The following is a 17,619-nucleotide window of genomic DNA, read 5'->3' as shown; positions in this document are numbered from 1 at the left end:
TTCTCCTTTCTCCCAGGGAACATGAGCACCACAGACTGCTACATGCAGGATCAAAGACTTTCCTGCTCCCAGGCATGAGCTTGAGTGACAGCTGGATAGCCACTGGTGATGGGGCAAAAACTGTTGAGACTGAAGACCAGCAGAAACTACTCTCAGTATCAGTCTCATTTAGCAATGAAAGATACATCTATTTACCCTGATCTCCACTGTTCCCAATACCCAGAGCCATCAACCCTGGGCTCAAGAGATAGACTAGGTAGGCTTCAGGAGCTACTGTGGAAACCTTTAAATCAAAGAATAACACATATACAAATGCTTGAAACATAAATGAATTAACACAAAAATTCCATATCATTACTACCTGGGTCAATACATTGACCATTACCATAATCCAAGAAGATCCCCTGTGTCTCTTACCAATAACTATTTCTCTCTCCTCAAAATTTATCACTATCCTTGACTGCTAACAAACTGGATTAGTTTTGCCTGTTTCTGAATTTTAGATAAAAAGAACAAATAGGATTTATTCTTTTGTGTCTGGGTTCTTTTATTCAACATTACGTTTGTGAAATCCATCCATGCTACTGCATATAGCTGCAGTTTATTTTTATTGCTGTATAGTATCCCACTATATGATTACACTATTTATCTCTTCTTCTTTTGTTGATTTTGAGTAGTTTCTAGTTTTTGACTATGTGAGAAAAATGTTGCCATTAACATTCCTGTAGGTGTCTTTTGGGAGCACATATACATTTCTATTGGAAATTCTGGGCAGATAACAGGTTATACATATGTTCAATAGATGTTTGCTAGATGCTGCCAGACAGCTTTCCAAAGTTGTTTAACCAATATACAATCCCACAAACAGTAAATGAGAGTTCCATTTGCTTGACATTTTTATTAGCACTTTGTATTGTTAATTTTTTAAGTTTTAGCCATTTTTGCAAGTATAAAGTAGTCTCATTGGGACTTGAATTTGTATTCATCTAAAGACTAATAGGTTAAATATCTTTTCAGATATTTACTGGCCACCAGGATATCTTTTGTGAAGTTCCTGTTTAAGTCCCCTGCCATTTTTTTTTATTGCCTTTTTATTAAGGACGTTTTCTGATATTCTTCTGGTATCTACAGAGGGTCTTAATTTATCAGTCTTTTACTTTATGGATAGTGCTTTTTCTGTCCTAAGAAATCTTTTCTTACTTCAATGTTGTGAAGATATTCTTTTATCTTCTAGAAGCTTTATTATTTTAACCTTTTACATGTAGATCCATAGGCCAATGGGAATTGATTTTTGTGTATGATTATAAGAGGAGTCAAGATTACATTTTTTTTCATATGGAGATCCAGTACAGTTTACTGAAAAAACATCTTTTATTGATTGCTCTTAAAGTGCTATCTTTACTTAAGTCAAGTGTTCATATATGTTGAGCTGTTTTATATTCTCTATTTTGTCCCAATGGTTTGACTATCCTTGTATCAATTCCATACTATTTTAATTACTGAAGCTTTATAAAAAGTCTAGATATCCTACAGTATTATTCTATAAGACTATCTTGACTATTTCTGAACTTCTGAATTTTTATATAATGCTTAGAATCATCTTTTTAATCTCCATAAACATTTTGCTAGAATTTTGATTGGGACTGCACTGAATCTATAGACCAATTTCTGGAAAAATTACAATTTTAAAGTTAAAAAGTTTTTTAATGTTTTTATTTATTTATTTTTTGAGACAGGGAGAAAGTATGAGTTGGGGAGGGGCAGAGAGAGAGGGAGACAGTACCCGAAGTAGGCTGCATGCTGACAGTAGAGAGCACGAGCGGGCCTCGAACTCATGAGCTGTGAGATCATGACCTAAGCCCAAGTTAGATGCTTAGCTGACTGAGCTACCCCAGAAGCCCTGAAAAATTACAGTCTTAGAGTGTTGAGTATTCTAATCCAAGGACATGAAATATCTATTTATTTACATCCTTAATAGTCCTCACTGTTGTTCTGACTGTTCCATGTACAGGTCTTGTATGTCTAGTATCAAAGTAACACCACCTAAAATTTCATTTTTTAATTATTTACTTTTGGTCTGTATATGCTAATTAAAAATTTTTTTTACAGTTTATTTGTTTTTGAGACAGAGAGAGACAGAGCATGAGTGGGAGAGGGGCAGAGAGAGAGGAAGACACAGAATCTGAAACAGGCTCCAAGCTCTGAGCTGTCAGCACAGAGCCCTACACGGGGCTTGAACCCATGAACCGTGAGATCATGACCTGAGCCGAAGTTGGACGCTTAACCGACTGAGCCACCTAGGCGCCCCTGTATATGCTAATTTTTGTATAATAATCTTATACCAGTGACCAAACTAAATTCATGTATTAATTTCAAAGGTTATTTAGATTCCTTCAGATTTTCTAAGTATACAATCAAGTCATCTGTGAGTAATGACAGTTTTCTTTCTTTTCAATCTTTATGCCTTTTATTGTTTCTTTTTCTAGTCTTTTCACACTTTTTAGGACCTCTAGTATGACACTGAGTAGAAGTGGTGATGGCATTCTTACTTTGTCTTGATCATAGTAAAAATTTTCAATATTTTCCTGTAATTTTTGCTGTTGGATTTTTTAGACACTAGATAAGGAACTTCCCTTATATTTCTAATTTGCTAAGAATTCTTCTTTTAAAAGTCATAAAAATTTAAAAATCATTTATTTTATAAAGTGCTTTTCTGTATATAATGAATTTATATTTTTCTTTTTTTTTTCTTGGAGTCAAAAAACATATTATCAATTTTGGAATGTTTTTTGCCCTGTTTTCACAGTTCACTTGTTCTAGAAGTTCTACACTTGGGTTTGAAATCACCCAGAGGCAAACATTCAAATTTTGTGCACGAATTTCCACAGGAGAAGGGAGGGGTGGGCTTAAGGATCACATGCCCCTACAGTCTTCCTTGCCTCTCTGGTCTAGAGGAATCTTCTGTCTGTCTGTCCCACCAGGTACTGTCTCTAGGACCTTCCATCACTGCATGCTTTGGACCAGGCTCGCAACAGCCATTTCTGCTTTGATTCCCCTCCTGGAATGCAATATATTTTTTCTTTTTAGTTCTCTTAAGATGGTGAATTATACTGATTGATTTTCAATTTTCAAGCCAGTTTTGTATTCTTGCAATAAACTCCACTTGGTCATAATGAACTGTCACACGTGATTTTTTTAAAAGGCAGTTTTGCATGGTGCATTTATTCTATCCTTTTACTTTCAACTTTTTTGAATTCTTGTATGTTAGATATCTCCCTTAAAAGCAGCATAAAGCTTTACCAAAATTCTGGTAATATTTTTCCTTTAATTGGAATATTAAATCAATTGATAAGTAATGTGATTACTGATATATTTGAATTTATTTACCATCTTATCATTTGCTTTCTGTTTGTTCCATCTGTTCTGGGTTCCCTTTTTTCTCCTTTCGGATTATTTTTTATTATTCCAATCCTTTCTTCCTAATATGTTCTTTGAGGGATATATATTATTTTATATTACCACACTTTACTACAAGGGTCCTAATAAGTGGTCTATTATTTTATTTTGTTTGTGACAGATCGAAATGTGAAATGAGGTCTGTTTTCTCACTGGCAGGCACAATTTTGATAGCATGCTTCCCAAACAGCAGGATATAACACGCTGACACCACTACTTACGCTATCTACAAAGAAAATTTTGTTAGAAGGATAGAGTATCCAGGAAAATTACTGCATACTCAACAGAATTACAATCTTCCAGTACTTAATGCAAAATTTTTATTTGGCCCAAATCTCAAACTGTATTTCCAACATGTTTCTCAAGTTTCATATTGGCATTTATTATATATATTTTTGTTTTTCTGAAAACACTTTTAATTGCCTTATTTTCGAAAAATACTTTTGTTGTGTGTATAACCTAGGTTGATGATTATTTTCTCTTAGCCTACTGAAGATATGATTCCACTGCCTCCTCACTTTGTTGATACTGAAATGTCATTCATCTTTGGTATTCCTGTTTTGGTGATCTTTCTCTTCTCTCTGCCTGCTTGGTGTCCTCTTCTTAGATGTTCTGTGGGTTCAGTTCAATAGCTCTAGATGAGGATTTATTTGCTATTTATTTGTTTTGGATTCATTTTGGTTTCCTGGACCTGAGGACTGGTTTCTCTCAGCAGTGAGAGGGAACTGAAAAATTCCCTGCAGTTAGTTCTTTACTATTTCCTCTATGATCTCCAACAGAAGCATCAATCACATTAAACCTCTCACTTAATCCTGCATGTCTTTGGTCTTTTTCTTTTTTTAATTTTAATTCCAGTATAGTTGAGATAATGTCCAACTAGTTTAAGGTTACAATATAGTGATTCAACAACTGTATATATCACACAGTGCTCATCAAGGTAAGTGTACTCTTAATCCCCTTCACCTATTTCACCCATTCCCACACCCACCTTCCCTCTGGTAACCATCTGTCTTCTACGGTTAAGCATCTTTGTTTTTGGTTTGTCTCTTTTTTTCCCCCTTTGTTCATTTGATTTATTTCTTAAATTCTATGTATAAGTGAAATCATATGGTATTGTCTTTTTCTGACTTATTTCACTTAACATTATATTCCCTAGATCCATACATGTTATACTCTCTAGATCTATCTATGCTGTAAATGGCAAGATTTCATTCCTTTTTATGGCCGAGTAATATTCCATTGTGTGTATATGTGTGTGTGTGTACTTCTTTATCCATTCATCAGTTGGGATGCTTTCATAATTTGGTTACTGTAAATAATGCTGTTACAAACACAGGGGTGCATATATCCTTTTGAATTAGTGTTTTCTAGTGTTTTCATATTCCTCGGGTAAATATCCAATAGTGTGATTACTACATCATATGGTAGTTCTATTTTTAACTTTTTGAGAAACCTCTATACTGTCTTCCAGAGTGGCTGCACCAGTTTGCATTGTGGTTTGATTTGCATTTCTCTCATGATGAAGGACGTTGAGTATCTTTTCATCTGTTGGCCAGGTATTTGTAAATTTAAACTGTCATTTAAAATGAGATATCTATGGGGGCGCCTGGGTGGCTTAGTCGGTTAAGTGTCCGACTTTCGCTTAGGTCATGATCTTGCGGTTCGTGGGTTCGAGCCCCGTGTCGGGCTCTGTGCTGACTGCCAGCACAAAGCCTGGAGCCTGTTTCAGAGTCTGTATCTCCCTCTCTCTCTGACCCTTCCCTGCTCACGCTGTCTCTCTCTCTCTCTCCTAGAAATAAATAAAAATATTAAAAAAAAAAAAGAGATATCTATAGTTCTTCAAGAACAGTGGGGCTGAAATTAATAGTAACATTAAGATAACTTTCTAAAATACGTACAAAGTGCTTTCACAGCATTATTCTGTTTAATCAAAGCAGGAATTTATGAATGCAAAGGAAACAACTTACCTGGAGATTAAAATGATTAAGCTTGTACACGGCAGAAATGTAGTTTCAAAAAATATAAAGCAAGAAATAGGGCCTTACTGATATAGAAAACAGTGAGAGATGACAAGAATAGAAACAAGAAAACAAGAAAACATGTTCATTTACATTCTTTAAGTACTATCCCTTGGAAATATTCTAATTAGACAACATAAGAAAACCCTGCCTACAGTTACTTGGGTCAACAAATTACAGCCCGTGGGCCAAAACATGGCCCGCCCATTCATTTACTTACCATCTATGCCTGCTTTTTGGCAGAGTAGCTGCAATGAGACCATATGGCCTGCAAAACTGAAAATATATAGTATCTGGCCTTTTAAAGAAAAAGTTTGTGGGTCCCTAGCCTACAGCAGACCTTCATCTCTCCTATCTGCCTGGGCAAATCCTATTTTTATTTCAAGTTATCTTCAGGCATGCTAGGAAAGATGTAAATGAGAAGAGAAAGACAAATAAAAAAAACTTTTACCTTTCACTTTTTGATCTAATCTAAGCATTGTTCGGTAATATAATTATACTTGTGAGAATGCCAAGGAGATGCTTACTCATGCTGCATAAAAAGTATCCTTTAAACACACATATGCCTGGAGATCTTGCTCCTCATTTTCTGGCATTTTTCTCTCTGTGGGCTATGGAGACAAAGAGCCCATTCAAGACTCAAATGGAAAAAGGAAAGGTGTCTTTTAGGAGTCCACTAACAGACTTACCTCCGGCAGAGTGAATACATCCTGTTGGAGGCAGTGATTCGAAAATACTCTGGTTTTGAGCGAGAAGAGCTGCCACTTATGGTTCCCAAACCTAAACGCTGATAGTCTCTGAAACAAGCTTTTTCCACTAACTGTTCCATTGTAGACTTCTCCGAGGCCTTCAGAGTGGTACTTGTAGGGAGTTCACTATCATCTGAAACTGTGAATGCAGAAACAGTTTTGAAAAATGATATAGCTCAAAGTAGAGGACTAGAAGCTTCCCTCTGAAGAGAATTCTTAAACCAAGAGAGGTTTATATTAGGGCTACAGGCACTATCTATATCACAGTTTAAATCATATTAATTCTCTGAAGAATCATTATGTCCAAACATAAATTAAAACAGTAATGGATAGTCAAGAAATAAAATATCAAGAGCTCAAAATGTCATGGAAATTAATTCAAAATGCTAGGGAAGGGGTGCCTGGTTGGCTCAGGTGGAAGGGCATGCAACTCTTGGTCTTGAGGTTGTGAGTTTGAGCCCTGTATTGGGTGTAGAGCTTTCTTTTTCTTTTTAAAAAAAATTTTTAAGTATAATTTATTGTCAAATTGGCTATCATACAGTGTTTACAGTGTGTTCTTGGTTTGGGGGGTAGATTCCCATGGTTCTTTTTAAAAAAATTTTTAAAATGTTTTATGTAGATTAGAGAGAGATGGTGAACACGAGTGGTGGTGGGGGTGCAGAGAGACAGTGAGACAGAGGATCTGAAGCAGGCTCTGTGCTGACGGCAGTGAGCGTGATGTGAGGCTTGAATTCATGAGTCGTGAGATTATGATCTAAGCTGAAGTCAGATGCTCAATTAACTGAGCCAGGGAGGTGCCCTGGGTGTAGAGTTGACTTAAATAAATAAATAAATAAATAAACTTAAAAAAAATGCCAGGGAAATTAACTCAAAGTTTCTAAAAACAATATAATTTTGAATTCATTAGCCACATTTTTCTGTTTCAATTAGGTGTGTTTATTAATGCCAAAGTAGAGTGATTTCTATTTAGGACTCTATAAAATAAACACTCAAACTCTGTTAGAAGCTAATTCATCAGTAAAATTTATCTTTAATACAGTCTCTATGCAAACTTCATCATCCACATCTCAGTTAATGTTTCATAACATAAACTTTTATTAGAAATTTCTAGATTAAGCAGAATTTCACTGGTGGGAAAAGACCTTTCTTGGAGGGGTATCAAGAGGCTATACTTTTTGTGTGGAAAATATTTTTGTCAGAGGATGTGGTATACATGGGAAACTCCCTCATAATGTCACAATCACAGGTTACAGAATCTCTTAAGATTTTAGACGTGGAAGGATTTACCCAATAATCAAGCATTTTAGGGAGGATTTAAAAAAAACCCCAACATTCCTAATTGGTACTGTTATGTTCTAGCTAAAAAAAAATCCATGTTTAAGAACTGTCCTAATTTACTTTTTTATTTATTTCTACAGCGAGAGAAGTCAAATTAAGGTTTCAGAATTTTTGGATATGTACTCAAAGATCTAATGTCAGAGGAAATGATAAGGCTCCCTTTCATTTAAAGAAGAAAAAAATCCCTAACAGCTTATCCCTACAAATACAAGACTTTGTATTTTAGTTTGTGAACTTCACATTGCAAACATATCATCAGGTATCAGTTTTGGATTAGCCTTTTATTTTCAGAGAGGCACAGAACATTAGATAATTTGGTGTTTTGGTGGCATTATTATCATAGAATAATATTTTTCTTTTGTGTAATTATTAAAACTTCACATTAGAAGAGTCAGTAGTGATGGATAATTTTTTATGGCTTTCCATGTGACTGCAAAGAGGCCAGGATTCCAAAAAAGTGGTTGTTTCAGTAATGCAATAGTGGGTCTGTTCATTGCTCTCACAGTATGTAGACACATATACTAAAATGGAGACCTTTAGCCAGTGACCTCTGAAAACATGAGGTTTCTTTCTTCAAAATGTTCTTATTGCTATTGTTATTAAAAGTAGTAGTGGTATAGTCATTGGCGACTGATTCTAACATCCTGAAAAGAAAAAGGGTGTAAAGGCATCCTGCCTCCTATTAGATAAGATTATCCCTAGTGTTAATTCCATAAGCATACTCCATACTAGGTTAAGGAATAGAAAACAGACATTTTGCGACTGTTTTCCTGCCTCTATTATCCCAACCAAGAAGAATCTTAGTTTTTCAGATTCTGTTCTTTTAAATACGTAGTAGGCATTTTTTTCTTACTATCTAAGGATCCCATCATCTTTGGTCCCTCATTTTGATTAAGAGTACCCACAGTGTTCTTATTCCAAATGCAAATCTTTAATTTTGAATATCCAAAGTCCATGTTTCCTTATTTTTATTGCATAATAAGGTACAGGGGATTACTTTATACCTAAATTCTCTATGCACTGGGGTTTCTTTCTTTCTCCCTTTGATGAGACCCATGTAACAATGGCCAACCAGCTCTACGGATTTAGTAAAAGAGAAACATAATTTAGCAAAATCTTAGCTGAACAATGGAATATTGGGAAAATAAAACATTTTTTTCCAATTCTGAGAAGCTGGTAAGTGCCTCCAATCTTCTTAGGAGATCTAGGTTCTTATGAGTCAAGGTTTAAGGGCAATGACATCTGAGTCTCTTATTCTTTTTTTTTTTTTCTTAAATAGTTTATTGTCAAGTTGGTTTCCATATAACACCCAGTGCTCATCCCAATAAGTGCCTTCCTCCATGCCCATCACCCCCCTTCCCTCTGAGTCTCTCATTCTTACTCATATGAGAGGAAAGAATAAAACTGAGTCATGAAGGAAAAAGGAGTTCTCACATACCTGATATGTCATCTTCTTCATTCCATCCAGGCCGATTCACTCTCTCTTCCACAATTGTCCCTGTCCTCCTCTTCAATAAATACTGCCGCCCAATTGTCATTTTCCCTGCCCTTTTGGCACCTTTCACAATTGTTTTTGAGAAGGTGCTATAAGTTATAAAACCAAAGACAACATCAATTTAATATGAGGACACCATTTAGATTTTCTGATACCTACACAGTTCAACTTGTTTCTTCTCCATTCCCACAGCTACTAGTATTGTCGAGACCTTCAGTAAGTCTCTCCTTCTTTAGACAATTTTTTATATGGCACGAGACTAATTTCCTATATAAAACACTGTTGTCATCAGGAGAGCTGTAGCTAAAAAGTGCAAGAACCTAGAGTGGGAAATAAGCTACTTTCCCAAATCTAAACTCAGTTTGGCTTTTTGGCCAAACATGCCCCTCAATGCACTCTGGTTATCCATGCCACTGCCCCCACCAGCTCCCACCGACTATGCCGGTAGTAGTTCTCCTGCATGGAAGTCAGTCTGTCCCCTTTTCTACTGATTCAAACTCTTTCTACTAACTCAGAGGCTTTTCTTTGAGATCATATGACAATTATAGTGCTAACTATATTCGTCTGCTAGTGTGTATGCTAGTGTCCTGCCTTCTGACTCTGTAAATATTTACATATTCAAGATGATTCTAAGATGTTTTAAATTTAAAATTGCTATGTCTCTGTTGTAGCTGCATAGAATAAGCTTGCTACAATAAAGCTGATTTTATATGTGTGTGTGTGTGTGTGTGTGTGTGTGTATGCATATATTTCCCCTCATAGTCCATAGGTTCTAAACATAAAACACCACACAAAGTTTTGTTTCTTCCACAGACAGCTGGTATCATAGATATCACAGGCTCCTCTGTGATTCCACAGTGTTAAAACAAGATGCTGGCCTCACTGTTGTAAATACCTAGGAAGCTGTTCATGTTTCAGTTTATCATTTCTGGATCTGCACAGTCTCCTTCATTTAGCAGGTAACAGTAGTATAGGTGGTTGGGTAGGTCATTTTGGTCAGGTAGGTCATTTAGTAATAACACACTCTCTGGAACCTCAACTTGTCTATAATCTCTAGCTTATTTACTTTCAGGCAAAGGAAAGGGCTTTTCTCCAAAGTCTTCATGCCCCTCCCTAATATGTAATTTGTACTGGCAGATGCCCAAATTCCAGGTGATTAATGATGAATGAACTCAACTTTTGGCTCTGAAATTCTATCACTAATTGAAGATAATTTTTATGCAATTGTTATTTTGTAATAACTGCGATGTAAAAGTTTCAACATAAATTGCTAAAAATTTCATCAGAAAATAAGGGTTCCTTTAAAGAAATATGACAAGAAAATGCAATGCCTGAACCTGGGTTGGATCCTGTACTAGGCAGAAAAAAAAAGTAGCTATAAAGGATCATCAGCAAAATTTGAATACGAACTCTGGGTTAGATAAAAGTTTTACACCAATTAAGTTTCCTGGTTATATACTATGGTTTGTTCTTAGAAAATATATATTGATATATTTAGGACTAAAGAGGTATCATACATATGACTCAAATGGTTTAGAAAAAAAATAAATGAGAGAGAATGATAAAGAAAATGGAGCAAAACATAAAAAACTGGTGAATCTTGGTAAAGATATATAGGAAACTTTTGTATTTTGTTGTAACTTTTCTATAAATTTGAAATTGTATCAAAACAAAAAGTTACAGAAAAAGAAAAAATAAAGGCTCCCACCTCTAGGTCAAAGCAAAACTGTTTAGTAGGCCTGGATTAAAAAAAAAAAAACAACCCTGAAGGGACTGCTCAAAGGCAGTTAGAAAGTGATTAATACAGGGAAAAGGGAAAATAGAATTTCACTCTCTAAAACTATATTATGAGCAATTCACATACTGGTCAAAAACTTCTTGTAGCTTTTAATTTTTGAAACTTGTTACATACATCAAGTGTGTTCCATAACTTTTTGAGCTTGGTCCAATGGGCTTGACCGAATGGCAGACAAAAACAGCAGTCATGTATACAATGACCCGAAGGACAGGTCACTTCCCTTGATAGTCAGCTATGAAAACTGAAATGAAGAAACTTGACTGTCTTCTTACCGGAAGGAGGTGTTCTTTTCCTTCTGTTTGGGTAAAATTATTTGTGGGGTAGTTTGTCCAGCAGCAAAAGCAAAGGTGGTAAAAATGGACTGAGGATAACGGAACTTCATCAGCTGTTTCTTAAAGATCTCTACTACTTCTGGACTCACTTCCTCATCAAACGCTACTTTAATCAACTAGAGACAAAAGAGATAAAATACATTAGAATTTTAAGGATTTAAGGATTTCCAGATAACTTTTCCCCAAGTTACAGAAATAACAGAAAATAGTACTAAATGACAGAAGTCCAGAGGTTGAGGGGACATTGGATATCATAGAATGTGTTTTATTTATTTATTTATTTTTAAAAGGCTCAGACAGGTTGACTTGTCATAGATGGTTTGTTGATAAGGAAAATTGTATATCTTGAAGTTGGGTTTCTTGAAGACTATCTTTTCTATGATGGGATAGGAAAATTAACTTACAGGGGCTGAAGGAAACATGTCCTTCTTTTTTTTCCTCAACTGTTGGTTCTAGACAGAAAATTTGGCCACAGGAAGTCTCTTCTTACCCCCAGATACCATAAATCTAGTAAGAAAAAAGTCTGTTTGATTAGAATCCTAACCAGTACAGTCAAGCAATATTCTGGTTTAAAGTCCTCTGGTAGTTGGAACAGTGAAGAAATCCCTGGGAGGTCTCTGTCCCTAGGTGATGGGAGAAGTCTGGAGCTTAGAGGTGAGCAGACTCACATTTCACACAATGAGCACATGGAGGTCCTAGGGGTGGCTTCCTGACTAGAAGGAATAAGGCAAGAATTGGAGCACCTGAAAATCTGAGAAGTCAGAGACAAGGCATAAAATTAGGAAGAGTAAAATATCACAGAGTGAGAACTGTAAAAAGGAAAAACTAAGAAAAGATCGCTCTTCCAGTGTCTGAGTTTAAAAACTAATTTTTATTTTTATTTTGAGAGAGAGTGAGCAAGTGAGTGAGCGGGGGGTAGAGAGGGGAGGGCAGAGAGAGGGGAGGGCAGTGAGAGAGAGAATCCTAAGCAGTAATAAAACCTGACTTGGCGCTAGATCTCATGAGCTGTGAGATCATGATTTGAGCTGAAATCAAGAATTGGACAGGTAGCCTACTGAGCCACCCAGGTGCCCCCAGTGTGTTTTGCATCAATAATTCCATAAATTCTGATACGTTTACAAACCCTTAGAAAATCCTCTGCTTAATTAGAGGTTATTTAGTCAGTAGCAATAGTACTTTAGGCCTGAGTATAATTCTTAGAGTTTTATCTCTTCCACAGAAGGACCATAGAGCATTTCCTTCTGAAACAGATGCCAAGAGAATTGCTTTCTATCTAAAGCCTTTATCAAACACAAAAGTATGAGTTGGCAATGAACAAGAGTCAATTGTGTGTGTCTGCATTTCTCAGATCTAAATATTAACAGATAATCTTTTGGCACTCAGTTGGCCAAGGGGTTCAGGAAGTGAGGGATTAAGTACAAGATGATTCATGGGTTTACACAGTTAAGATTACCCTCAGACCCTCCAATCCTCCTCATTTTCTAACTTCTGATCCCATGATAACAGAAAGTGGCCACATCATTTGCATACAACTTTTATTTTTATTTTATTTCACTTTTTTAACATTTATTTTTGAGAGGGGCAAGGAAGGGCAGACAGAGAGGGAGACACAGAATCCGAAGCAGGATCCAGGCTCTGTGCTGACAGCTCAGCCCAACACAGGGCTCAAACTCACGAGCCATGAGAACATGACCTGAGCTGAAGTTGGATGCTTAATCGACTGAGCCACCCAGGCGCCAGAGAACTTTTGAACAGTAGAACAGTTCCCTTTCTTAATACCTGAAAGGATGCTGATGTAATCTGCAGTCCCTCTTGCATGTTCTGCTGGAGCTGGTTCTGCATGGTAATCTTCTTCTCCTTGGTGATGGAAGCAATGGGAAAACTCCGTACAACTGTCTGCTCCCCAACTATAGGAAAGCAGGAAACAGACTCAGCAACAGCACTTTACAGCTTATTTACAAAGTCTCTGCTTCTCATTTTATCGGCCTCTGCTAAAGAAGCGTATTTGGAAAGGACAATACCTAGGAATGCAGTGAGACAAAGTGCCATGATTCTAGAATCACATTCATTAATTTCATTGCACGGCAATTCACTCCTGAGACATGATTCTTTCCTGGGGTGACGTAACTGACACAGTCTGTCTGCCTTCATTCCTTCTATTTCCCCAACTTGCTGTGTACTATACAAGATTACCTGGTTTAGGGCAATTTTCAAGATTCTTAAACACATCCATGATATTTAATGTAAGTATAAAGCAAAAGACAAAAGGTTTTTAAGATGTCTTTCCATATGTGGTAAAAGGTGTTGTACCATGTATTTGTATCTAAAGAAGATACAGGGCTAAGCTTAGGCTGAAGAGTTTTAGGAATTTAAATATCAAAACAAGGAAGGGAAAATATAAATAATCATTTATCAACTACCTGAGGTTGCAAAGATGCAAATCTAGAAAATAAGTAGCACACATGAAGTCTCTCTTGGAGAGTTCAAACTTCCCCAGGAGAGAAGAGATTCACATGCAGAATATAGCAGCATGTAATTAGCTCTCAGATTTGAGGATACAAGGCTTTAAGTATTTCAGAAAGGGAGAAGAATTCCATATGCTAGATGACTAGAAAATGATTCCTGGAAGAAGTGAGAGGGAAGGTGAGCTTTGAAGAGAGTATAGGTTTGGATTTGGACAGAGGAGGGAATGTCAGGCAGTGGTACAAGTAACAGAACAGGAGCAGCAATGGGCAAAGTGCCTTGTCTAGTAAGCCAGAGGGGGCGAGAAGTGAACCGAGTTTATCTGAGTTCATTCATACATCCACTTATTATCGGAATTTCTTTTTTTAATTTACTTATTTATTTTTAAATTTACATCCAAGTTTATTAGCATATAATACAATAATGATTTCAGGAGTAGATTCTAGTGATTCGTCCCCTATGTATAACATCCATTATTGATCCAAATAAGTGTCTTCCTTAATACCCCTTACTCATTTAGTCCATCCTCCCACCCACAGCCCCCACAGCAACACTCAGTTTGTTCTCTATATTTAAGAATCTCTTATGTTTTGTCCCCTTCCTTGTTTTTATATTATTTTTACTTCCCTTCCCTTCTTCCTATCTGTTTTGTATATTAAATTCTACATAAGTGAAGTCATATGATATTTGTCTCTCTCTAATTTCATTTAGCATAATACCCTCTAGTTCCATCCATGTAGTTGCAAATGGCAAGATTTCATTCCTTTTCATTGCTGAGTAATACTCCATTGTGTGTGTGTGCGCGTGTGTGTGTGTATACCGCATCTTCTTTATCCATTCATCTTTCGATGGACATCTGGGGTCTTTCCATACTTTGGCTATTGTCGATAGCACTACTATAAACATTGGGGTACATGTGCCCCTTCGAAACAGCACACCTATATCCCTTGGACAAATACCTACTAGTGCAATTGCTGGGTCATAGGGTAGTTCTGTTTTTAAGTTTTTGAAACCTCCATACTGTTTTCCAGAGGGGATGCACCAGTTTGCATTCCCACCAGCAGTGCAAAAGAGATCCTCTTTCTCTGTATCCTTGCCAACATCTGTTGTTGTTTGAGTTGTTGCTTTTAGCCATTCTGACAGGTGTGAGGTGGTATCTCATTGTGGTTTTTAATTTTTATTTCCCTGATTCGTTGTCAGAATTTCTCATTCCCTGGATCTGTTAACTCTTAACCTGGAACATTCTGATTTTTTTTTTTTTTATGTTAAGCTCATATCCAGAGGCTAAACAAAATTAGGATGTACACAGAATTTAAGTTCTAGGGAGGGGTTAAGATGACAGAGAAGTAGGAGGGCTNTGAGCACTGGGTGTTATATGGAAACCAACTTGACAATAAACTATCTGTAAAAAAAAAATAAATAAATAAAAGAAGTAGGAGGACTGGAATTTCCCTTATCCCTCAAACACGGCTGTATTGAGGTCGGATCATTTGGAATATCCAAGAATACAGGCTGCAGAGTGACAGAAAAATCTCCACATGTAGAAAGAGACAGAGGTGCATGTATGAAAATTGGGAGAGATAAAATGGGTGGCGTAGGCATGGAGAGGGGGATGTTCTTCTGTGGAGGGACAAAAGGAAGAGAAAGAGAGGCTGCGGAAGTGTGGGATTATATTTGGACAAGAGAAAAACCACTCTGGACCACAGACTGGGGAACGAAAAATATGGAAAGAGCCAGTTTCTACTTTACAAACAGGCTTAGGAGCTAAAGATCAGAGTTTTCAGGGGTGTGCAACCTTCTCCAGACCTGAGCCACCTTTGTGTGCACATGCCTGGTGGGGAGGGAACCAGCCCCAGAGTGTGGTAGGGATCTCAGAGATGCACTGGGAGACAACAGTCCTTGCCCTTGAATACTGTGGGAAGAGGGTTTATCGCTCCCCCAAAGATAAAGATCCTGCAGGCGCCAGCCAGAGGCTCTTTGTCAGCTGGATGGACTGGCACTATCCCAGAACCAGGTTCACCTGGAGTGGGATCCTTTAAGACATCAGGTTTTGAATCCCAGCTGAGTGCTTAGGAGACGAGGGAGACTGTGAAAGAGGGCAAGCTGACTACCTGCACTTTTCTATGAGAGCTGCCTGAATACCATGGCTTGAGACACCCAATCCGAGGAGGAGAGACTGGGGTGTTGCCATTTTTCTGCCCATCACCAACATGGTGGGGCATCAGGGAACAGAATAGCAGCCCCCAGTGGAGGTGGGACTGCTTACACCAAACCCTGCTCCTCGGTGCCAGGTAACTGCTTATCTACTGAAGTGGAACTGACACTGAGTGAACCAGGCAGCCTGTCCTCCAGACCAGCACAGCCACCAGTCCCAGGCGCCAAGAGACAACAGTCCTGTGGTCTTGTAAGTTTCCCCCCCCCCCCCCCCCTTTTTCCCTTCTTTTCCTTTTTACCCTCCTCTTTCTCGTGGAAACAGGCTCATAGTTTCTGATTTGATTTTTGGTCAATTCCTATTACATATGTTCCCTTCCTTCCTTCCTTCCTTCCTTCCTTCCTTCCTTCCTTCCTTCCTTTCTTCCTTTCTCTCTCTCTCTCTCTCTCTGTTCTGGTTGTTTGTCTGTTTAATCACGCATTTTTACTCTACTCTTTTTTATACTTTTTCTGTATCTCCTTCTTTATTTTCCTCTCTTTCTGGATTAAGGCTTATAGTGTCTTTGACTCTCTGCCTAGTCGTTTTTTTTTCTTTCTTTGCCCCTTTCACTTCTCTCCTTGTATGGGATCAGGCCTCCCCTACCCTTTATTTGTCGAGTATCTTCGACAAATAAATCAAAGCAAACCTGGTGGAAGGTGCAAACAATCCACCACTATGAGCACTGGGATAGAGCAGCCAAACATGCAACAACAGAGTGCACACAACACACTCCAAAAACAGTTTCCAAAGTACCAAGCCCTGGACAATGTATGCTCCCTATTTAATACAGTAGTACTCACAGGTGCAGGACACATAACAAGCTTTTAAAACACATAAAAGAAACCTAGCCAAAATGACAAAATGGAAGAATTCTCCTCAAAAGAAATTCCAGAAAGAAATGACAAAGAATTGCTCAAAACAGATATAAACAGTATATCTGAACAAGAATTTAGAATAATAGTTGTAAGACTATTGGCTGGGCTTGAAAAAAGCATGGAAGACAGCAGAGAATCTATTGTTGCAGAGATCAAGGACCTAAGAAATAGTCATGATGCTGTAGATGAGATGCAAAATAAACTAGATGCAGTGACAGCAAGGATGGAAGAAGCAAAGGAGAGAATAGGTAAAGTAGAAGATACAATTATGGGAAATGATGAAGCTGAGAAAAAAAGGCAGAGGAAATTATTACACCTTGAGGGGAGAATTAGAGACCTAAGTGATTCAATGAAACAAAATAATATCCATATCATAGGAATTCTAGAAGAAAAGAGAGAAAGAGGCAGAAGGTTTATTTGAACAAATTATAGCTGAGAACTTCCCTAATCTGGGGAAGGAAACAGACATCCAAGTCCAAGAGGTACAGAGGACTCCCTTCAAAATCAACAAAAACAGGTAAATACCATAACATATCATAGTGAAACTGGCAAAATACAAAGATAAAGAGAGAATTTCAAAAGCAGCTAGGGACAAACGGGCCTTCCCCAAAAGGGTAGACATATAAGGTAGTAGCAGACCTCTCCACTGAAACTTGGCAGGCCAGAAGGGAGTGGCAGGAAATATTCAATGTGCTGAATAGGAAAAATATGCAGCCAAGAATCCTTTATCCAGCAAGGCTGTCATTCAGAATAGAAGGAGAGACAAAGGCTTTCCCAGACAAGCAAAAACTAAAGTTCATGACCACTAAACAGGCTCTGCAGGAGATCCTAAGGAGAACTCTAAGTGGAAAGCAGCAAAGACTACAAAGGACCAGAGATACCACTGCAAGCACCAAATCTACAG

At 37.5% G+C, this 17,619-nt stretch overlaps 1 protein-coding gene across 2 annotated transcripts in view; it reads right to left on the bottom strand.

Annotated features, from left to right (window-relative positions):
* Positions 1 to 17,619, bottom strand: part of SBF2 (SET binding factor 2) — a 499,779-nt gene that overhangs the window by 55,560 nt on the left and 426,600 nt on the right. For both annotated transcript variants that reach the window (XM_077769129.1, XM_077769130.1), the window contains exons 23-26: positions 12,966 to 13,093; positions 11,127 to 11,302; positions 9,000 to 9,145; positions 6,164 to 6,362 (exon numbers count right to left, since the gene is read on the bottom strand). In XM_077769129.1, the coding sequence (XP_077625255.1) occupies positions 6,164 to 6,362; positions 9,000 to 9,145; positions 11,127 to 11,302; positions 12,966 to 13,093 (649 nt within the window). The remainder of the gene's footprint in view (positions 1 to 6,163; positions 6,363 to 8,999; positions 9,146 to 11,126; positions 11,303 to 12,965; positions 13,094 to 17,619) is intronic.

The sequence above is a fragment of the Crocuta crocuta genome, unplaced genomic scaffold (assembly GCF_008692635.1).
Source record: "Crocuta crocuta isolate KB4526 unplaced genomic scaffold, BGI_CrCroc_1.0 scaffold255, whole genome shotgun sequence".
In the NCBI taxonomy this organism is placed as follows: domain Eukaryota; kingdom Metazoa; phylum Chordata; class Mammalia; order Carnivora; family Hyaenidae; genus Crocuta; species Crocuta crocuta.
The sequence above is the reverse complement of the archived record's forward strand: the minus strand, read 5'-3'. Positions and strand labels throughout refer to the sequence as shown.